At 43.4% G+C, this 24237-nt stretch overlaps 1 protein-coding gene across 1 annotated transcript in view; it reads left to right on the plus strand.

Moving 5' to 3' along the window:
- The first annotated feature begins 500 nt into the window (after nt 1-500).
- supv3l1 (SUV3-like helicase) overlaps nt 501-24237 on the plus strand; it is a 40123-nt gene continuing 16386 nt past the window's right edge. Inside the window, exons 1-9 of the mRNA XM_052027434.1 lie at nt 501-870; nt 3939-4016; nt 8330-8437; nt 11354-11468; nt 12760-12928; nt 13606-13717; nt 15115-15192; nt 16622-16713; nt 22368-22548. Coding sequence (XP_051883394.1) covers nt 630-870; nt 3939-4016; nt 8330-8437; nt 11354-11468; nt 12760-12928; nt 13606-13717; nt 15115-15192; nt 16622-16713; nt 22368-22548 — 1174 coding nt within the window. The 5' untranslated portion in view covers nt 501-629. The remainder of the gene's footprint in view (nt 871-3938; nt 4017-8329; nt 8438-11353; nt 11469-12759; nt 12929-13605; nt 13718-15114; nt 15193-16621; nt 16714-22367; nt 22549-24237) is intronic.

The following is a 24237-nucleotide window of genomic DNA, read 5'->3' on the forward strand; positions in this document are numbered from 1 at the left end:
GGACGGGGTGCAGGTGCGGCCGCTGCTCCTGCAGCGAGGGGATGTGCTGCAGCGGGGGGACGGGCTGCAGGTGCGGCCGCTGCTCCTGCAGCGAGGGGATGTGCTGCAGCGGGGGGACGGGCTGCAGGTGCGGCCGCTGCTCCTGCAGCGAGGGGATGTGCTGCAGCGGGGGGACGGGCTGCAGGTGCGGCCGCTGCTCCTGCAGCGAGGGGATGTGCTGCAGCGGGGGGACGGGCTGCAGGTGCGGCCGCTGCTCCTGCAGCGAGGGGATGTGCTGCAGCGGGGGGACGGGCTGCAGGTGCGGCCGCTGCTCCTGCAGCGAGGGGACGGGCTGCAGGTGCGGCCGCTGCTCCTGCAGCGGAGATCGCCACCGCTGCCGAAGGTGGAGGCTGAGCCGTCACCAGGGCAACCGTCGTCGGGCTGCCCAACCGGCGCCTGTCGCTTGTGGAACGCTTGCCGCATGATGTCAGGGACATTGGGATTTATTTTATTTATTTTTCACCGCAATAGTCTATTCCGGAGACCACCCCCCCCACCACGTTTCCCCCACCCCTCGTGATTAATCGGGATTGAGGCGCGCTGAGGCCACCTACTGCGGGTCCTCGGTCGCGATGGGGCCCTGAGCGCTGATGTCGGCCGGCCGCAGCCTGGGGTTCCTGCGGCAGGTGCGGGCCCGGGGTCTCGGCCTCGGCCTGGCCGCCGGCCGCGCTCCCACCGCCGCGCTGCGCTCCGTCACCAACTCGCTCCGCTCCGTGAGCGACAGTGGCGTCAAACCCCCGGACACGTCGCTGTTCGTGCCTCTGCCGGCCAGATTCAGACCGGGGCCCGAGGGAAACGTGGGGGCAGAGCTGAGCCAGAGCCTGAACAAGAGTGAGTGAGGGAGGGGGGGTGGGGGGAGTGAGTGAGGGAGGGGGGGTGGGGGGGTGGGTGAGTGAGGGGGGAGGGGGGTGAGTGAGGGAGGGGGCTGGGTGGGTGAGTGAGGGGGAGGGGGGAGGGTGAGTGAGTGAGGGGGAGGGGGAGTGAGTGAGTGGGGGGAGTGAGGAAGGGGGAGGAGGGAGGGGGAGTAAGGGTGAGGGGGGAGGAAGGGGAGGGGAAAGGTGAAACATGGGGGTAAGGTTTGAGGAGGGAAGGGAATTGGGGGACTGGGATGACGTGGTGAAGGTGAGACACGGGGGTAAGGTTTGAAGTGGAGAGGAGTTGGCAGGGCTGCTGGGAATTGAGAGGGGGAGTGATGGTGGAAGATGTGGTGGAGCTGGAGTTATTGGAGTGGGGGGGGTGAAGAAATGGTTGGGGTGGAGGGGAGTTTCGCAGATGTGGGATGTTTGGGGTGAATCTGGCCGGGATAGGATGAGGAGGGAGATGGTGTGATTCAGTAGAGTATGATGAAGGGGGGAGAGGAGGTTGAGGTAAGTGGGTAAACTCGTAAGTGATGGAAAGAGTGGGAGGGTTGTAGGATCTGGGAGGGAGGGAGGTAATCCTGCTTCAATGATTATGAAGTACACCTTCATAAGTACTTGATTTACATGAGAAATAGAAACAGGAATAAACGGTCAACTCCTTGAGCTCATGGCTGATCCAATTTTGGTCTGAAGAGCACTTTTTCGCTATAACCCCATACCACTTGACTTCCTTTTGGTTCAAATGTCTCTCTGTTTCTGCTGTGAATATACTCAGTAACTACTCCACAGCTCTCTGGGGTAGAGAATTTCAAAGAGTCACAACCCTTTGAGGGGGAAAAAAAAATCCTCTTTGAAGATTTAAATGGGTAACCCTTTTTCTTAAAATATGACCTGTAGTTCTTGAGAGCTCCACCGGGGAAAATACCCTTTCAGCATCCACCCTGCCAATCTCCTTCAGAAGCAACTCCTTTGAGTAAAGAGTCATCCTGCTTGACCTCTCTTTCTATTGGCAACCCCTTCATCCCAGGTGTCAACAAAAGGTTGTGATATGGTCCCTGGGTGTGATCCTGCACAAAACCCCTCATATTTTTAACTTAATTAGTTTGCAACCACTAATGTTTATTTTGGATGTGCTGAGCAGTGGCTGTCTTTCATCCTTGGTGATAAGTGATTTAATAGAGTTGTACAACAAGGAAACAGGCCCTTCAGCCCAACTCGTCCATGCCGACTATATTGCCCAGCGAGCTTGTCCCATCTGCCCATGTTTGGTCCATAGCCCTCTAAATCTCTCCTGTCAATGTATTATCTAAATGGCTTTTAAATGTGCCTGCCTCAACCACTATTTCTGACAGCTCATTCCAAATACGCATCATCCTTTGCGTGAAGAATCTGCCTGTGATGTCCCTTTTAAATCTCTCCCCTCTAATCTTAACGTATCTTGTTTTTAGCACCCCTGCTCTGGGGCAAAAGCCTGTGTGCTTTCACCTGGTCTATACCCTTCATGATCTTGTATCAGGTCACCCCTCAATCTCCTATGTTCCAGGGAATAAAGTCCTAGTCTATGCAACCTCTACTTGTAACTCAGACCCTCAGTCCGGGCAAAATCCCAAATCTTTTCTGCAGTCTTTCTAGTTTAATAACATCTTTCCTATAACAGAGTGACCAAAACTGTACACAATACTCCAAGTGTGGCCTCACCAATGTCTCATACAACTGCAACATAGCTTCCCAATTCCTGTAATCAAGGCCCTGACTGATGAAGGCCAGTGTGCCAAACGCTTTCTTCACTGCCCTATCCACCTGTGATATCGCTTTCAGCGAACTATGCACTTGCGCACCGAGGTCCCTCTGTTCCATAACACTCCTCAGAGCCCTACTAGTCACTGTATAAGTCCTACCCTGGTTTGATCTCCCAAAATGCAATACCTCATATTTATCGGGATTGAAAGCCATTTGCCAATCTTCAGTCCATGTACCCAGCTGATCAAGATCCCCCTATGACCTTTCATAACCTTCTACACTATCTACAACACCACCTAATTTAATATCATCGCAAACTTACTAACCATGCCTTGTATATTCACATCCAGATCATTCATATAAATTGCAAACAAAGAGGTTCCAGCACCGATCCCTGTGTCACACCACTAGATACATATCTCCAGTCCGAGAAAGAACCCTCGACCATCACCCTCTGCTTCCTGCCACTGAGCCAATTATGAATCCAGTCTGCTATCTCCCACTGGATCCCATGTTATCTAACCTTCCAGACCAGCCTGCCATGAGGGACATTGTTGAAGGCCTTGCTAAAGTCCACATGGACAATCTCCATCTACCCTCTTAGTTACCTCCTCAAAGAACTGTAAGAGATTTGTCAGATACTACTTCCCACGCTCAAAGCCATGCTGACTGTCCTGAATCAGACCCTGTCTCTCCAAATGTTGGTAGATCCTTTCCCTCAGAATCCCCTCCAGTGATTTACCCATCACCAATGTCAGACTCACTGGCCTGTAGTTTTCTACCCATTTGAAACAATGGTACCATATTAGCTACTCTCCAGTCCTCCAGAACCTCACCTGTGTCCAGAGATGAAGCAAAAATCTCTGCAAGGGCCTCCACAATTTCTGCTCTAGCTTCCCACAAGGTCCAAGAATACACCAGGTCAGGCCTGGGGATTTATCCACTTTAATGTGCTTTAAGGCCTCCAATACCACCTCCCTGCTATTTCATATGTAGTCCAAGACAACACCATTCATTTCCCCCATTGCCTTAGTTTCCATCGTTTTCCACAGTAAAAATCGAAGAGAAATATTCATGAAAAATCTCTCCCATTTCCTTTGGTTCCACGCACAAATGGCCATGCTGATCTTTAAGGAGACCTGTTCTCTTCCTAGCCACCCTTTTACTCTTAATATTACTATAGAATCTCTTGGGATTTTGTCTCACATTGCCTGCCAGATCTTTCTCGTATCCTCTTTTTGCCCTCCTAACTTCTCTCTTCTGACAATAGCTTCTGACGATTTGTTTTTTTCTTTTTAGATGAGGCTCTCAAGGTCTTGAATAAATTTTATAAAAGAAAAGAGATGCAGAGACTGGGAAGCGAGAATGGCCTGGATGGTAGGTGACAAAACTTGGTAGTATGCTTTCTGCCTGTGATATATTGCATATTCTCGGTTGTTCTGTACTTTCCCCATGACATCTGGGAAGTATAAACACAAAAATAGCTTCTGTTGAGTTGGGAGTGCCCAGTCAGACTTTACTGTCGTATTCAGTGGCATTCTTCAGCAAATTTTAAAATTGAATGTTTGTAAGTTTGATCTGGTTTTACTTAAGGATATTTACCTTTTTTTGTTGTTATAAGCAACTAAATCCATCCTTAACAGTATTTTACTAATAAACAAGTGAATAAAGACAAAGAATTGGATAACTTGAAAGCCACTTCCCAATTAGCTCATTTTTCCATTATTACTGCCCCTCTCCCCATCCTAAATTGTAGCAAACTGCCCATGAAGGACTTTGCTCTTGCTCCCTGCCCACAGTCATTGTATATGCGAAGAATTGAACCTGCATCTACCACTTTCACTGGCAGCTTGTTCCACACTTGGACCCTCTGAGTGAAGAAGTTCCCCCTCAGATTCCCCTTATATATTTCACCTTTCACCCTAAATCTATGTCCTCTAGATCTAGTCTCACCCAACCTGAGAGGAAGAAGACTGTATGCATTCACCTTATCTATACTCGTCATAATTTTGTATGCCTCTATAAGATGGTCATGGCTAGAATTAACTCCTGCCTGAGCAAGGATGTGGACCCGCTGCAATTTGCCTACTGTCACACAGGTCTGCAGCAGATGCAATCGCACTGGCTCTCTACTCTGCTTTGGAGCACCTAGACAACATCACACATTTGTCAGGCTGCTGTTTATCGATTACAGCTCGGCGTTCAACCCCATTATCCCCTCAGTATAAATTAAAAATCTGGGCCTCTGTACCTCCCTCTGCAACTGGATCCTTGACTTCCTTATCGGGAGACCATAGTCAGTGTGGATTGGTAACATCTCCTGCTCACTGACAATAAACACAGGCACACCTCAAGGATGCGTGCTTAGCCCACTCCTCTACTATCTCTACACTCATGACTGTGTGCCTAGGCACAGTTCAAACGCCACTGTGTGCCTAGGCACAGTTCAAACGCCATCTATAAATTTGCCTATGACACCACTGTTGTTGGCAGAAACTCAGATAGCGACAAGGACGTGTACAGGAGTGAGATAGATCGGCTGGTTGAGTGGTGTCGCAACAACAACCTCACACTCAACGTCAGCAGGACCAAGGAATTGATTGTGGACTCGTGAAGGGGAAGTCGGGAGAACACACACCAGTCCTCATTGAGGGGTCAGCAGTGGAAAGAGTGAGCAGCTTCAAGTTCCTGGGTGTCAACATCTTGGAGGATCTGTCCTGGGCCTAACACATTGATGCAATCATGAAAAAGGTGCACTAGTGGCTCTACTTCATTAGGAGTTTGAGGGGATTTGATAAATTACCAAAGACTATTGCAAATTTCTATAGATGTAGGGTGGAGAGCATTCTGATTGGTTGCATCACCACCTGGCATAGAGGCTCCAATGTGCAGGATCGAAAGAGGCTGCAGGGGGTTGTAGACTCAGCCAGCTCCATCACAGGCACAACCCTCCCCACCATCGAGGACATCTTCAAGAGGTGGTGCCTCAAGAAGGTGGCATCCATCACTAAGGATCGTCACCATCTGCAACATGCCATCTTCTCATTACTACTATCAGGGAGGAGGTACAGGAGCCTGAAGACCCACACTCAACGTTTCAGGATCAGCTTCTTCCCCTCTGTCATCAGATTTCTGAACAGTCCATGAACCCTACCTTGTTATTCCTCTTTTGCATCATTTTATTTTTTTTTTGGTAACCTATGGTAATTCTTATGCCTTGCACTGTACTGCTGTCGCAAAACAACAAACTTCACGACATATGTTAGTGATAATAAATCTGATTCTGATCTTCCCTCATTCTCCTGTGCTCCAGGGAATAAAGTCCTAACCTTTCCCTATAACTCAGGTCCTCAAGACCCAGCAACATCTTTGTAAATTTTCCCTGCACCCTTTCAATCTTTCCTGTAGGTAGGTGAACAGAACTGTACACAGTACTCCAAATTCGGCCTCACCAATGTCTTATATAACTTTAGGATGGAGAAACAGATTAGAAATTGTGAGTACTGAAAATGAAGACTTGCTAAACGAGCAGATAGAACATTCAGATTTAACAAGCAGGTTAAAAAGTAGTTCAAGCATTGATCAATGCAGACAGTAACTTGGTGAACTATGGCCTGAGGCAGCCAGGGGAAATTATGTTATGAATTGGGAGTCAGTCCTGTGTACCAAGATGAGCACGAGTATAATGAGCTTGAGACTGTTTCTCTCTCATTGCTCACCTTGTGGAAGTCAATTGCTTCAGTCTGACGGTGTGCAGTACAAGATCAGATCCCTTATTATGATTTCTCATGGTACATTTATTTGTCTCATTGCTTATAGTACAGAAGTTCTCTGAGTTTCATTGCTGTTGGTGTGGATGTCTGTTCTCTGCACCTTGTGTTGAGCTCTGGTGTGTCTGACTCATTGCTGTCAGTAAGAAGATATTTTCTGTTAACATCATTGCTTGGGGTGTTTAGTCTCATTGCCTGGAGGTAGCTTTGGAGAACCTATGCTAGAGATTGGCTCCCTCTGCTGCATTGCTCACAGCTTTGTATATAATCTTATTACTCATAGTTCAGTGGTCAGTGACAGTTGTATCTTCATTGCTCTCTGCATGGATACTAATGACTTATAGTACAGAGTTCAGTCCTCTCTGTCTTACCATGTGCAGCACAGAGGTCAGTCTGTTTTCTTACTGTTCCCTGCTAAATATTAGGTTTTCTGAGTGTCATTGCTCCCTTTGTGAATGTCGTTTCTCCCAGATTGTTTTCTCTGTGCAGAGGTCATATTTCCTTGACATAGAAGGAGGTAATTTGGCCCAATAGAGACTATATTGGCCCTCAGCTATCCCACCATTACCTTTCCTGACTTGTACCCTTGTAACCTATTCTCTCTCACATTTCTCTCTGCCTGCCCCCCCATTCTCCTGGCATCCATATACAGTAAGATGTACTTTACAGTGGCCAAATAACCTAGTAATCTGCACATCTTTGGGATGTGCGAGGAATCTGGAGTATCAAGGAGAAACCCACACATTTGCAGGGAGAATGTGCAACTGCAGCACAGCTCCACTAGCAGTACCACCTTACCTGAAACTGGATGGAATTATTCTCATATTTGTATTTTTCTCATATTTCCTTATGATAAAGGAGGCCTTTCAGCTCAATGAGTCTATGATGGCTTTTAGAGCAATACCATCAATCACATTCCACAGCTTAATTCCCTTTCAGGGCAGAAGCTTGTCCTCTCAGTATCACTGCTCACAGTGCTGAGGCTCATTGCATCAGTAACACTGCCCATAGTGCATGTCTGTTCCCTCAGTCTCACTGCTCACTGTGTAATGGTTTATTCCCTCAGTCACACTGCTCACAATGTAGATGCTCATTCCATCAGTCTCACTGCTTGTGTGTGGGGGCCCCATTCCTGCTTAGGACACCGAGGTCCTTACCCTCAGGGTCTCAGAGCTGAGGTCTGTCATTGCTCTCATTGAAGATGGCACAGAAGTCTCTGCTTTCTTCTTGCTCACAATGTGATGGTCAGTTCTCTCTTGCAGATTGGAGCAGTCCCTCATTCATATTGCTCACACTTTGAAGTTTTTTCTTTCTGATGTTCTTAGTGCATATGCTGGTTCCCTCTTTCACATTGCTTGCAGTGGCCAGTTCTGTGTCTTGTTGCTTCTGGTCCAGAGGTTACTTCTCTCCCAAACTTTGCAAAGAACATTTGTAAAATGTGAAAAGTATTGATATAATTCCTGTTATGTGGTAAAATACTCCAAGGTGTTTCATCAGAGCATCTTTGTACAAAATTTGTCACTGACCACTTACAGGAGATATTATGGTACGTGAACAAAAACTTGGTCATGTTGGCCTTGAGGACTATCTTGTAAGAGGAAAGCAGGGTGAAAGTACATTTATTTAGAGAGAGAATGACAGAAATTGGAAGCAGAAAATTGTTTGACAGTGATTAAAATTAAGGATATTCCTGAAGCTGGAGTACAAATATCTTAAAGAATTGAAGCAGATTCTAGAGATGGTGCTATCCTTCAAGCAAGGGTGGTAATTTTAGATATGAGTTGTTTGAGATGATGTACCGTATAATTTCCTCCTCCCAATTAGGAATGGAAAGGAATAGAGAGGGAAAACAATGAAACCTTTTGTCTTTGTGTAGAAGGTATGTTTTTCACAATCCTTTATAATCCTCTTCCTGCACAGCTCGCCTTTTCCACCAGGCCTTCATTAGTTTTCGGAAGTACGTGATGGAAGTTGATTCCTTGAGTGTGGATTTGCACATTATCCTCAATGATATCTGCTGTGGTGCAGGTAAGTGTTGCTGAAATTGTGTGTCTGTATTTCCTGCCACAGAGCAAGAGATTTCTCTGAACTTGGGGCTTAATGAAATTTCTCTTGGAGCTAATTAAAGTGGTAACAGCAGAAATCTGAAATAAAACAAAAATGCTGAAAATATACAGCAGGTCAGAAAGCATCTTGGAGAGAGGAAAGAGATAACTTTCCATTCTGATGCAACCATGGATGAAGAATTTTCACTGCAAATTTAGGTTGTAAAAGCTGGGATTGATCTCCTTAAGCAAAGGAAGTTGGGGAAGAAATGGCATAAGGGCAGAAGATTATGTACTTATTGGTATTCGTCAGGGAGAAGGATGTGGAGGCTGGAGAGGTAGCTGATATCCTGGAATATGTTTTATCAGGAAGGAGGAAGTGTTAAAGATATTGGCACATATTAAGGTGGATGGGATCTACTGTGGGATAATATGGGAAGGAAGGGAGGAGATTACCGAGGCGCCAGAGAATTTTACATCTTTGTTAGCCTCGAGTGAGGTACCAGAAGACTGGATGATAGCTAATGTTGAGATAAGACAGGAAGCAACAGGCCAGTGAGCCTTACCTCAGTAGTAGCAAAAATATTGGAAAAAATTCTAAGGGAGAGTATTTGCATTTAATTAGAAAGGCAGGGACTGATTAGGGTGAGTCAGCACGATTTTGTGCAAGGGAAATCCTGTCTCACAAATCTGAGTTTTTTGAGGAGGTAAGTAAGAAAATAGATAAAGGCAGGGCACTAGACATGGACAAGGCTTTAGTAAAGGTCCTACATGATAGGCTGGTCCAGAAGATTAAGCATATGGGATCTGAGATGTTTTGGCAAACAGGATCTAAAATTTTCTAATAAATCTTTTTCTTTTATATTATATTCATTCACTAACAGATCGTTGGATCTACAGATTTTTTTATATACTTTATTGTTCTTTATGATTATCCATGTCATGATTGCTCTCCTGATCTCTTTATGTATAAATATTGATATATTAATCTGTATTGATTTGAAAACTAATAAAAAGATTGAAAAAGAAAAAAAATTTTCCTTGGTGCTAGGAGGCAGAAGTTAGTGATGGAGCGTCATTATTCTAACTGGGTCAGTAACTAGTGGTGTATCGTAGGGATTGGTGCTGGGATCTTTGTCATATATATAAATGACTTGGATGGGAATTTAGGTGGTCTGATTAGTATGCTGATGACACGAAAATTGGAGTCATAGATGGGGAAGAAGGTTGTGTAGGGGTATAGTGGGACATAGATCAACTGGAAAGTTAGGTAGAGCAGTGACAGGTGGAATTTAATTCAGACAAGTGTGAAGTAATGCATCTTGTGGCTTCAAATACTGGCAGGACATGTAGATTAAATGGCAGGGACATTAGGAATGTTGATGTACACAGGGACCTTGGTGCAAGTTCATAGTTCCCTAAAAATGGTGGTGGATAGTGTACTGAAAAAGGCATTTGGTGTGTTGGCCTTCAAAGGCCAAGGTGTTGAATGTAAGAGTTGGGATGTCATGTTGCAGCTGTACAAAACATTGCTGCACTGGGAGTATCTGGTACATTTCTGGTCACCACATTACAGGAAAGATTTGGTAGCAATAGAAAGAATGCAGAAGTGATTCACTGGGATGTTGCGTGGAATGGAGGGCCTTAGTTACAAGGAGAAATTGGATAGGCTGGGTTTGTTTTCACTAGAGCACAGGAGGTTGAGGGTGATCTTAGAGCTTGATAAGATTATGAGGAGCATAAATAGTTCATTTCCTTGGGTGGAGGAGTGTAAAACTCGAGGGTATAGATTTCAGGTGAGAGGGGAGAAATTTAAAGGAGAGCTGAAGGAAAAGTGTTTCACACAGAGAGTGGTGGTTATATGGAACAAGCTCTTGTGGGAGGTGGTAGAGGTAGTTATAATGTTTAAAAGGCATTTGGACAGGTACTTGGATAGGAAAGGAGTAGAGGGGTATAGGCCTAATGCAGGCAACTGGGATTAGCATAGTTGGGTATTATGGATGAGTTGGGCCGAAGGGTCCATTTCTGTGTTGTACATCTCTGACTCTAATACAGGTTTAGATTGGTAGCCAAAAGAAACTTCTTCCGTTAGTTAATAATTCAAGAACTTGGAGACGTAGATTTAAGATTTGAGCATGAGATGGTGGGGGTGTTGATGGAGGTATGAGAAAGAACTTTATTGTGCAGTGGGTGGTAATGACCTGGGACTCCTGTTTTTTTTAAAGAGTTGTAGAAGGGAAGACAATGAATAATTTCAATGGAAAATTGTATGGGCACCTGAGAGAAATAAACTTTCAAGACCACAGGAAAGGAGCAGGATAATCTAAATGATTGCTGTACAGAGAGTAGACATGGATTCGATGGAGCAAGTGGCACCATAAACGTTTGTGGCTATGAAAGGTCATCAACCTGAAATGTTAATCCTGTCTTTCCTTCTGCAGATGCTGCCTGACCTGTTAAGTATTTCCAGCATTTTCTGTTCACTCTGGCAATTGCCTTTGGCATTATGTTAACAGTACTTTATCCATCCACCCAGACAGCTCTCTCTTCATTGGCTCTGATAGCCTCCTCCCCAAGTTCCCTTGCCCCCATCACTCAGCACACTCCTCACAAGGGAAGAAGATCTGTGAGGAAGTGTACATCCTGTGGTGCAAGCCAGAATGAGCAAAACCGTATCTCAAGTCCAAATGCCAACATCAGAACAATCACATTTGATTTGTTGTAAATGGTATAAGTGAAACATTTCGGCTGTTCCCCTTGCTATGCTTCACATGGTGATTTAAAAGGCCCTTTGTTAACTTCCTCAATACTGGTCCAGGTCCTGGTGTTTTGACTGATTTTGAGGAAAAGCTGTAGCATTTATTGTACAAGCTCATTTAATGATAAAATTTGCTTGCAGGTCATGTTGATGATCTCTTTCCATATTTCATGAGACACGCCAAACAGATTTTCCCAATGTTGGATTGTATGGAGGATCTGCGCAAAATTAGTGATCTAAGGTTACCGGCCAACTGGTAAGATTTTACAGACTTCCCTCTTGACATGCATCTTCCTCTCTCAAAAATTTGGTGCTCTAACTAAACCTAGTATCAGCTAATGAGGTTGGCAACTGGTTGGGAGTAGGGTCATTAGTGTTTATCTCTCACATAAAGACTGTGCACTTCAATGAGAGTCACTGAATGAGGTTATGAGGATCCAGAATTTTGGTGGTCTCCATTATCACCTTAAGTTTGTCCTACTACTTTCAGCGACCTGATGGAATTCTCCATTGGGGGCTCCATTCAGAGTCCACATTCCTTCCTCAACCCAGAATTTTTTTTTTGAAGGGGTTAATAAATGCAACCTATGTACTATTTCTGTGAGCTGAGGTTGGATATCTCAGTTAAATGTCCAATAAAAATCTGAAGATTAATTAAGGGTAATTTCATTCACAGGGTAGTGTTGCATGAAAAAGGACCCAAGCTTGGTTTACTAACATTTGGTAGGAGTACCAGTCCCATTTTCACGTTGACAGCAGCTGTTTCACGCTGAGACTTGATATCCTGGCAGCCACCATCTCTACCAGTCCAATTTCAGTTGTAGATCAGATTCCTAGCAAAAAAATACTCGTTGCCTTCTTGCCTTAATGCGGTCTTCATACTCTGGCTTTGTGCCCTAGTACACGTGACTGTACTGCTCCAGGTTTTCTTTCTCTACGCCATTAAACACTGCCAACTATGGTGTCAAGGAATTCACAGTGGAATATGATAGCTGATCAGAACTGACCTGGTGGTTCTGTTCCTTTGGTTGAAACTTTAAACCGGAACCCATATGCTCTCTCAGGTGGATGTAAAGGATTCCGTAGCAATATTTTGATGAAGAACAAAGGAGTTCTTTCTAGTGTCCTCAATCAAAGTTACTACAAACAGATAATCTGGTAATTATTACATAACTGATTATGTTATCTTGGTATGCACAAATTAGCTACTGTCTTGTCTGCAGTACAACAGTTCAGTTTCACCTATAATAAAAAAAACAGAAACTACTGGAAGCACTCAGCTAGTGAGGCAGCATCTGTGGAAAGAGAAACAATTAACATTTTGTGTCTGAAACCCCACATTAGTTTTGTCTTCCCTACAGTTCAGAAGCATCTGGATACTCTAGGACATCCCGAGTTTATGGGAGGTAGTACAATGAAAATTCTTTCTGTGCAGTCCTCCTTGACTGATGAGAACTGATTCACAGCCACTTCAAAAACGTCTGCTCTTTGCTTCTTGGTTCCAGCTTGTTCCACATAGCTAACACTCAAATATTCTTTTCTGCCAGGTATCCGGAGGCCAGAGCAATTCAGAGAAAAATTATTTTTCATGCTGGACCAACAAACAGTGGAAAAACACACAAGGCCATCCAGAGCTTCTTAGCAGCCAAATCAGGAGTCTATTGTGGTCCTTTGAAACTGCTCGCACATGAGATCTATCAAAAGAGCAATGATGCTGTCAGTATGTCTGAAAATTTCTACAGTGAAAATGTGTAATACAAGCTATTGTTCTGTAGTGTCTGTCTGAAAGCCTCCTTAATGTAGTATTGGTTGTTACGATGTTTCTAAGAGATTTACATTTGTAGTTAATTCGTAATAAATTAATATCTTGGTACTTGATGTTCATGTCTGATATCCAGCTTAAACTGATTTCAGCCAGAATGAGTTTGGTGTTCCCTGCTCCTTACCACTGCTCCTGGCTTGGGGCATGGTAAACAAAAGTTCCCTGCTTCATATCCAGTATTTCACCATTGTGAGAGTCCTTGTGGACAGGGGAAGGATCGTATCCTTCACGTGAATGAGCCTGTCGATACTCACGCAAGTGACTGGTTGTGTGACACACTGTCTTTGTATTTCTCAGTGATAAGTTTAGATGGGTAGTCAAAAAAAAGCTCCTTGAAAGATGGATAATGAACTAGAAGGTAAAGGAGAAAGTAGGTGTTATATGCTGTAAAATGAACAGGGGACATGTATTGTCGATTTGTAAGTTGTGAACTTGTTGCCTTTGACCAGCTAAATAACTAGTCAGGCATAATCAAAGGGTTCTCAGACTTACCAAAAGTAGAAAATGCTCAGTTTTTAGAACTGCAACAAAAGTATGAAAGGTATTTGAACTGCTTGTATTTTGTTTGAAGGGCGTGCCATGCGACTTGGTGACTGGGGAAGAGCGTACCTTTGTTGATCCGGGCGGGAAGCAGTCAAGTCACGTCGCCTGTACCATTGAAATGTGCAGTGTAACAATGCCATGTATGTGCACACTTCTTCTTAATCACTTTTGCCTGCACTTCTGTAGTAACTGAAGTTTTGGAACCTGATTTATTCTGTCGTTCAGGTGCTATGCTTTGCTTTACATTTTCATTGATTAAGTAGAGTAAGTGCAGACAATCATGAAAGTAGACACATCGTCATGGTCTTTGTAAACTAAATATCAAATTCTACCATTTAATTATTTCAGATAAACATAATCGTGAGTAAGACCTATCCACTTCTAAAAATACCCAGTGCATCTACTTGCATCCCAGTCTTTGAACCATCATTAATATCCATCTTTCCATTCTAAATCTGTTCCATTCAGTTGCATTAAAGTTTTGTAAGGTTGCAGCTGATTGCACTTAGTTCTTTGATAAAGCATTGACTTTGCTTTTCCAAGTGCACAGACATTATGTTGTTTCTTAGATACTTTCTCCTTCACCAAGCTTCTGCTTGCCTGCTCCAACTCCTCATGTGCCTTGTCAATCTTTGATGATCTGTGAGGCATTTTGGAGCAATTTGCTGTATCGTGGTTCTGGAGAAATGTTATTGTTTTCAGAGAATGCAGAAGATTGGTGCCTTTTAGTTACAGATGTGAACTGGGTGAATCTATTCTTTTGAGATTTGAGAGTATTAGATGTTTTGTTATGCACTGAACCCTAAATATTTGGATTGGGAGGGATAAAAAAGGACTTAAAATGTGCTTAAGAAATTTGGTGTGAGTAATTTCACTTTATTATTGGTGATTTTTCATCATTCTGTCTGAAGGATTAAATAGTTCTGATGTATTATCTTGGATCTAATACTTGGGACTTGGATGTCCAGGTAATCAAGATGATGGTGAACACACAAGGTGTTCTGTGTGCGTTCAGTTAGGTAGCAGACACATCGAGGGGACTGAAGCCTTGAGGTTGCTGGAAACCTGGGTGATGGGCTGTGAGAATGCTACTTGTGAGAATGACAGATGAAAGGGGATTATGTGGTTGGGCTACACACAAACATTGCACGGATTGTTAAACTGCTCATCTTGCTCTTTGCTTATATTAGTCCATATCAGATGACCAATCAATATTTGATCTCCTTTTGCTGTGAGAATGAGCTGTGTTGCACTCTTGCATCCTCTAGTAGTTCTTTAATTATAGGGTAAGAGATTTAGAGATGGTGGTAGCATTGATTCCAGGGGAAGGCCCAGGTAAGTGTAATATTGGAGAGGAGTGGCACTGAAGGTGGCAGGAGGCTGAGTGCTTCCCAATATGTGCAGGAGAATGGCAAGGAGAGAAGCAGTGAGTGTGGAGGGGGCTTAGTTTATGTGGGGCAGACTGAACTGCCAACCAGTATGGGGAGGTCTCAGGGAGTGTCTTGTGTGGAAATTTATTCTATGCATTGTTTTGCAGATGAAATTGCTGTAATTGATGAAATCCAGATGATCAGAGATCCTTCCAGAGGATGGGCCTGGACTAGGGCACTATTAGGTAAGTGCTCTATACTACAGTACACTTTGCCTGTACTTCATATTTCTACCAAACTGTATCTGTGTGAGATTTGGGTGGTGCAGTGGGTACATGCTATCTTTTGAACTGGTGTCTAGATGATGAGAGTAATTGATGAGTCAAAAGAGGGTATGTACTCTGTTGAAACTGTGCTGTAACTGCCCTGGAAGTGTTTGACAAGGCAGTACAGAGCAACTTTTATTCTGTATCTAACTGAATCAGTACCTATTTTGGAAATGTTTGATGGGATAGGTATTTATATCAAACTCGTGGTATCCCACTTATTAGTATTTACCAGATTCTAACGATTTACTTGATTGGAGAGCAAATCATTTTGGTGAAGGAGTTTCCTAGACTTTATTGAAAGCAGACAATTACAACTAGTGCTATAAAGTGAAAACATTCAACTCAAGAATGGGTATATTAACTAATTTGAATTGTTTTTCTGGGTGTTGATCTTTGCAACTGGAAGAAAGTTAATCAGCGCTTTATCTTCAGTAGATGCTTGCTGGTTGCCTCCAAGCTTTTTTGACTGAGAGAAGGTTAAGTAGCAGCTACTGCTTAGAAATGTAGAAAACAGGAGCAGGTGTAATCCATTTGATGCTTCAAGTCTGCTGTGTTATTCAGTACAATCATGGCTAATCATCCAAATTCGGCACCTTGTTCCTGCTTTCTCCTCCAGTCCCTTGATTTCTTTGGCCACAAGAACTACCTCTAACTTCTGTTTGAACATATATTTAATGATTTGTCCTAACTTTCCTACATTTGTCTGCTCTGTCTACTGGCCACTTATTATACCCAAATAAAATGCAATTCCCCAAAAGAATCTCCTCTTGGTGGTAAGTCAAAAAGTGAGATTCCTTTAAATAATGTGTTAAGTTTACAAACCATTAACAGTGATCATGTTGTTACATTCCCATTGCTCCATCAAGGGGTTATAGCTGTTGATGCCCCTACATTTTGCGAGCTTGTTACCTTTTGCACACTAGCTGGTTTGTTGATAGGCAACATACTGGCCGGCCATTAGATTATCAGTCCTTTCCTTTGTCTCAGCCAATCTTGCCCATACACTTGTTAGTCCTTTTGGTTTCTGTTGACAGTCCTCTTCAACATTCCAGCCCCAACGTTGATTGCTGTTGCCATTTATATTTTCCTAATATGCAGACTGCATGTATCAGTATTTCCAATAAATTTAATAACAAATTTGTGGCTGCAAGATTTTAGCAATATTCTCTCACAGCCTTTTGATTAGGCAGTATAAAGCAAGCCTTATCCTGTACTTGGGCAATAGCTCCTAGGAGAGTTTGAAGGGGCTGTAAAATGGGAACTTTGTACTGTATGTAACTTGTGCTTCATCTGTTTTAAGTGTATTTGATTTGGCTGTGTAACTCTAACCATATTTTCACTGCAGGACTTTGTGCAGAAGAAATTCATATCTGTGGAGAAGCTGCAGCTATTAACTTAGTGATGGAGCTGATGTATGACACAGGAGAGGAGGTGGAGGTGAGTATCTTAAGAATGGAGTGAGGATTGGGTTGGAACCTAAGTGAGAAAATGGATTAAAATGACTGAACTGCAGCATTGCATTGGGACATGGTTATAGCCAGTAGCTCTGTTGCTTAGAATTTGGCAATTATACCTTCAAGTCTAATGTGTCTGACTTGGTTGACTTTCTCCCTGCTCTGGATATGCCATTCAGCATTCTGGAGAGTTAGGCACCTGAGTGACCAACAATTAACCTTGCAAAACTATTCTGTAATACGTAAGTTTTATGGGATTCTCTACTTGTTCTTATGAACAATGCATGCTCCAAAATCTGTTACATAGGTCAGTAAATTAATGAAAGTGGTACTATATCAGGTGTTCTTGTCACAAATCAGATGTTGTGCTGTCTGCTGACACTTTAACCTGATTCACTCAGATCATAATTTTAATGCAACAACATTTATTACAGGCAGTAAATAATCCCCTCTAGGGGAATGAGACAAGACAGATGAAGTGTGTGTAGGGGAACACTTTGGATCTAGTGACCATAATTCCATTAGTTTCAAGGATAGGACTAGTCCTCGGGTTGAGGTTCTAAATTGGAATAAGGCCAATTTTGGTGGATCAGAAGGGATCTGGCAGGCATGGACTGGGACAGGCTGTTTTCCGGCAAATGGGATGTTTGGTAAGTGGGAGGCTTTCAAAAGTGAAATATTGAGAGTATAGAATCTGAATGTTCCTGTTAGAATAAAAGGCAAGGCTAGCAGGTTTAGGGAACCTTGGTTATTGAGGGATACTGAGGCACTGGTAAAGAAAAAGAAGGTGGCGCGTATCAGGTACAGGCAGTTAGGATCAAATGAGGTGCTTGAGGAGTACAATAAATGCAAGAGAACACTTAAGAGAGAAAACAGGCGGACAAAAAGAAAGTTGCTCTGGCAGACAAGATGAAAGACAATCCCAAGAACAAGGGACAAAATTGGTCCTCTTGAAGATCAGCATGGTCATCTATGTGTGGAGCCGATAGAGATGGGGGAGATCTTAAATGAATTTTTTGCATCTGTATTTACTCTGGAGACAGACACAAAGACTATAGACTGAGGCAAATGAGTAGTGATGTTACGGAAGAAGAGGTGCTGGCTGTTTTGAAGCGAATGAAGGTGGGTAAATCTCCAGGTGTTGACAAGGTATCCCCTCGGACCTTGTGGGAGGCTAGTGCAGAAATTGTAGGCGCCCTGGCTGAGATATTTAGAACGCCCTTAGCCACATGTGAGGTGCCGGAGGTCTGGAGGATAGCTAATGTTGTTCCGTTGTTCAAGAAAGGCTCTAAGACATAAGCCGGGAAATTATAGGCTGGTGAGCCTGATGTCAGTCGTGGGTAAATTATTGGAAGGTATTCTAAGGGACAGGATATATAAGCAGACAGCCTGATTACCTGCTTAGTGCATGGTAGGTCATGTCTAATCAATCTTGTAGAGTTTTTCAAGGAGGTTACCAAGAAGGTTGATGAAGGAAAGGTAGTGAATGTTGTCTACATGGACTTTAACAAAGTCCCACATGAGAGGCTGGTCCAGAAGGTTAAGTCATTTGGCATTCAGGATGAAGTAGCCAATTGGATTCAACGTTGGCTTGGCGGGAGAAGCCAGAGAATGGTAGTAGATGGTTGCCTCTCTGATTGTAGGCCTGTGCCTAGTGGTGTGCTGCAGGGATTGGTGCTGGGTCCGTTGTTGTTTATCATCTATATTAAAGATTTAGACGATGATGTGGTAAACTGGATCAACAGCTTTGCGGATGACACCAAGATTGGGGGCATAGTGGACAGCGAGGAAGGCTATCAAAGCTTGTAGTGTGATCTTGAACAGCTCAGAAAATGGACTGAAAAATGGCAGATGGAATTTAATGCAGACAAGTGTGAGGTGTTGCCCATTGGGAGGGCAAAGCAGGGTAAGACTTGCACAGTGAATGGTAGGGCTCTGAGGTGTGCGGTAGAACAAAGGGACCTGGGAATACAGATCCATAATTCCTTGAAGGTGGCATCACAAGTAGATAGGGTCGTAAAGAGGGCTTTTGGCATGTTGGCCTTCGTAAATCAGGGCATTGACGACAGGAGTTAGATTTTATGTTGAGATTGTACAAAATGTTGGTGAGGCTAAATTTAGAGTATTGAATGCAGTTCTGGTCACCTACCTACAGAAAAGATATCAATAAGCTTGAAAGAGTGCAGAGAAAATTTACAAGGAAGTTGCCAGGACTTGAGGACCTGAATTATAGGGAAAGGTTGAATAGGTTAGGACTTTATTCCCTGGAGCGCGGGAGAGTGAGGGGAGATTTTACAGAGGTATACAAAATTGTGAGGGGAATAGATAGAGTGAATGCATGCAGGCTTTTACCCCTCAGGTTGGGTGAGACTAGAACTATAGGTTTAGGGAGAAAGGTTATATAAGGGGAATCTGAGGGGAAACTTCTTCACTCAGGGTGGTGCGAGTGTGGAATGAGCTGCCAGTGGAAGTGGTAGATGTGGGTTCAATTGTAACATTTACGAGAAGTTTAGATAGGTACATGGATGGGAGGGGTTTGAGCCATATGGTCCAGGTGCAGGTAGATGGGTCAGGTCAGCATGGACTCAGTAGGCTGAAGGGCCTGTTTCTGTGCTGTAGTGCTCTATGACTAAATAAGGAAAAACATGGTACTGCATTGCCAACTAACTCAAGATGTTTTTGAAGAATTTTTCACTTATTTTTCTTTGCTGATTTTATTTAGCAAATAAACAATCATAATAAGCATTTGTGCCTCCTTTCCTCTATTCGTTACTTTCTAAGCAACATATTTGTTTTCATCCCACCTCATTCCTAGAGGCTCTGAGTCATGCAGCACAGAAACAGGCCCATGCCCCCTCCAGTAAAATCACATTATTCCTATAGTGTGGCTGTCAGAACTGTAGATAGTATTCCAGATCTTGCATGAAATTATGCCATAACCATTGTGCTCTTATATTCTATTAATTATATATATTTATAATAAATATGTCCTGGCTATTGAAGGCTTGTGTGCCTTTTTCACCACCATATGTACCTGCGCTGCCCCCTTCAGGGATTCTTGGACCTGTACAGCACGGTTTCTCTGTTCATCAATGATCCTTAGGGCCCTACTGTTCATTATATATGTTTTATATTAGTCCTTCCAGAGTGCATTATTGCACACTTACCAGAAATAAATTCTACCTGCCATTGCTTTGCCCATCTTGCCAACTGAGCAAAATCATCCTATAGCCTAAGGCTGTCCTCCTTGCTGTCAATAATGTCACCAATTTTTGTATCCTCTATAAACCTACTAATCATCCTCCCTATATCCTGCTCCAAACCATTAATGTGTAGGCCTCTACTACTTCCTCTGGCAGCTTGTTCTACGTATTGACCACCCTCTCAGGTCCCCTTTAAATCTTTCCCCCTCACCTTAAATCTACGTCCTCTAGGTTTAGACTGTCCTACCCTTAGAAAAAGACTGTGACCATTCACCTTATCTATGCCTTTCTTGATTTTCTAAGCCTCTATAACATCACCCCCCCAGCCTCCTATGCTCCAGCGAGAAAAGCCTGAGACTTTTTGGTCTTTCCCTATAACTCAAGCCATTCAGTCCGAGTGACATCCTTGTGAATCTTTTCTAAACCCTTTCCAGCTCAGTGACATCATTCCTATAGCTAGGCAACTGCATGTGCGGTCTCACCAATGTAACGTGATGCCCCACTGTCTTGTGCTTGCCGCATGCTTTCTTTGTTTTTTTATCCAGCCTTCAACATCCCAAGTTCCTTGAACTTGCTGCCCCTACCTTTCACCCTTATGGGAACATGTTGGTCCTGAACTCTTATTTCGCTTCTGAATCATTCCTGCTTGTGGGATGTAGACCTGTAAGTAGTTGTTCTCAGTCTACTTTTGCCAGATCCTGTCTTATGATATTGAAGTTGCCTCCCACCACCACCCCCCCATCCCCCTTCAACTTCCACATGCTCTCCCAGTGACACTTCAACCACTTGCCCAGCTACCTTTCCTAAGATTAGGTCCAGTCCTGCCCCTTCTCCAGTTGGACTATCAGCATCCTGGCTCCAGCAGTTCTCCTGGACATGCGTTAGAAATTCCACCTCCTTTATGCCTTTCACACTGAAACAAAGTTCATAGTGGGGAAGTTGAAATCCCCTATTACGATAACCGTATTATTCTTGTATCTCTACATATTTGCTGTATCTCAAGCTGACACGTAGGAGGCCTGTAGTGTATCCCCAGCAAAGTGATTGCCCCCTTTCTGTCTCTACTTTTCACCCTTACGGCCTTCTAGGGTATCTTCCCTCCTTCGTGTTGTAATGGACTCCTTAATCAACAAAGCTATTCCATATCTTACTGCAACCCCCTCCCCCCCATCATGTCTGAAGATATTACACCCTAGAATCTTGAGATGCCAGTCCTGTCCTGTCCTTCAACCGTCTCATGATACCATCAGAACTGTATTCTCATCTGCTGATCAGTGCTCTAAGTTCACCTGCCTTAATAATCAGACTCCTTGCATTAAATAGATGCAGTTTAGCCTTGAATTCCTCCCGTGTGCTTTATCATGTGCATCTCGACTCTGCCTACTGGACTGACTTGGTTTTCTTTCTGCACATCTTTCTGCGCCATCATCCCCCAGTTATACCATCGCCCCCAATCCCTTCCCAAAAGCTCTGTACAAGAACGTTGGACCCTTTCTGCTTCAGTTGCAGCCCATCCAGCTTGTATATGTCCCATCTTCCCCAGAAATGATCCCAATCATCCAGAAATTTAAAGCCCTCCTCCTATACTAAACCTTTGTCTGACCTAATCTTTTCCTGTACACACTACCACATGGTACAGTTCTCCTGGACTTGCGTTAGAAATTCCAAAGTGCAATGATAGAGGTTCTGCTCTTTAATCTGCAACCTAGCTCTCTAAATTCACGTTGCTCTTTTTATCTGTGTCATTAGTACCAATGTAGACCACAGTTTCTGGCTGTTTACCTTGCCCCTTGAAAATGCCCTACAACTGTTCTGTGACTTCCTTGACCCTAGCACCAGGAAGGCAACACACCATCGTGAATTCATGTCTGTTGCTGCAGAAGTTCCTGTTTATTTCTCTCTCCATTGAGTTTCCTGCTACTGTTGCTTTTGGACTCTTCCTCCTCCTGTCTTGTGCAGTTGAGCTGCCCATGGTGCTGTGATCTTGACTCTGACTGGACTCTTTAAAGATATGTTCACTCCCTATCATTTTCCAACGTGGAGAAATGCTTTTACAGCAAGATGCATTCTGTGGTGTCCCTGAGTACCTGCCTATCTTGCTTCCTCTGCTTGGTGATAGCCCTTTAGATGCACCCCTTAAAAGCATGCTATTGTTGTGTGCCCTGTTCTCTCCTATCCTCCAGCTCAACTTTCCTCACTGTTATATCCACTGTCACCATAGCTGTCATTCCTACTTAATATTTTGTGTCCTGAATTGTCACCTGGTTAGAGCAGAACTGTACGTTAGGTTTAAATGTATAATTTAATTTGAGCATTTCCACAACCATGTCACCTGTGTGGGGATTGGGGCTTGAGTTTATTATATTAGTGCAATGACTTTCTCTGGCAGATATTTCTTTGAGAATTGTTTCTAGTAAATTGATGTGTTAATTAGGTTGAAACTTACGAACGGCTGACTCCCTTGACTGTTTTGGACTCGGCTCTGGAGTCTCTTGATAACCTCCGCCCTGGTGACTGTATCGTGTGCTTCAGTAAAACTGACATCTACTCTTTGAGTCGTCAGATTGAGGCTCGAGGACTGGAATGTGCGGTGATCTATGGCAGTCTTCCACCAGGTAAATAATACTTGCTGCTATGTTGTAAATGAGGATCAATGAGTATTTGTTAATGGCAATTTGAGTCCAATGATGTTGATTTCTTTAATGTAGTGGAGAGCATTGATAGAACTGTGGTAAATTTGTCTGTGGATGTGCAAAAAGGCATTTGTAATGTACCATAAAATTGAATCCCATGGGCTTAAAGGGACAATAGCTACACTAGTAGAAAATTATCTAAGAGAAAGCTGAGATGAACTGAGTCTGGTGTATAGTTTAGTTATCATTGCTTACAAAGCATGGATTTGGTTACAAAGAGTATCATTTTCAGTGACTCACACATTGTAGTAAATTGTGAGCACTGTCGTAACAGTCTTCAAGAGAGTGGGAATGAAAAAATGATCCATCACAGCTCTTCGAAAGATCTGTTCTAATAGTCTCACAACTTGTTCTTTCCTCATAGTTCAATTTTCACTTTGAGTATTTCTCCAATTCCTTTTTAAAAGTTACTGCTGCATCTGTTTCAACCATCCTTTCAGGTACTGGGTTCCAGCTGACAGCTGTGTAAAACAATTCCTCATGTATCTTATGGTCCTTTGGTCAATTATCTTAAAGCTGTCCTTTGGCTGCCAACCTTTCTGCCATTGGAAATGGTCAATTGCTTCATGACTTTGAATAGCTGATTACTGACAACTTTATAAGTGGGCAGCTCTTCCATGCCAGCACCTCTGCTAGGTATTGCCTGCATATAAACTGGCCAGGAGAATGCACAGATGTGGCAGATACATCTTAATGCAGAGAAATGTGAGGTGTTGCACTTTGGTAGGACAAATGAGGAGAGCCAATAGGGAATAACGATATTGTTCCGAAAGAGATGTAGGAGCAGAGGGATCTGGGGACATGGATGTATGAGTCATTGAAAGTGGCAGGATGGATTGAGAAAGAATTAATAGACACAATTCTGAGCTTTATCAGTAGGTGCATAGCATTTAAAAGCAGGGATGTCACACTGAATCTTTATAAGACACTGGCCCAGTCTTGTCTGGTGTATTGTGTTTGATTCTGGCCACCTCTTTACGGCAAAAAATGTGGAGGCACTGGATAGAGACCAGAAGAGATTTATGAGAACGGTTCCTGAATTGAGGAACTATGGTTACAAGTACAGATTAGAGGCTGGGACAGTTTTCTTTGGAGCAAGGAAAGCTGAGGGGAGATCTTATAGAAGTAAATAAAATGAAGGATCTGCATAGAGTGGATGGCGGGAGATAGAGGGGTTGAGGAATAGAGATCACAGGTATAAAATAAAAGGGAAGAGATGAAAAACCCTTTTTATGAGGCGTGGTTGGAATCTGGAATGCATTGTCTGTAGTTATGGTGAAGGCAAATTCCATTTTGGCCTTAAAGAGGGAACTGGGTATATGGTGAAGAAATATTTTCAAGGCCATGAATTTGGGAGCCAGTGAGTTGCTGTGGTAGAAAGGCAATGTGGATATAATAGGCTGAATGGTTTTTTCCTATGCTGTAACTATTCTGCGATTCTTCAATTCTGTAATCAAATTTGCATTGGTCCTTGCACAGTCCTCGGGTTTGGCAGCTGAAACAATGACAGTTTTGAAAGACATTTGCATGAAGATGGAAGTATCTGTTGTAAGAAAGGGTGGTACTTGTAAGTATGCACTTTAGTTGGAGGTGTTTAGTTGTTTGGAGATT

The sequence above is a fragment of the Pristis pectinata genome, chromosome 12 (genome assembly GCF_009764475.1).
Source record: "Pristis pectinata isolate sPriPec2 chromosome 12, sPriPec2.1.pri, whole genome shotgun sequence".
Classification (NCBI taxonomy): domain Eukaryota; kingdom Metazoa; phylum Chordata; class Chondrichthyes; order Rhinopristiformes; family Pristidae; genus Pristis; species Pristis pectinata.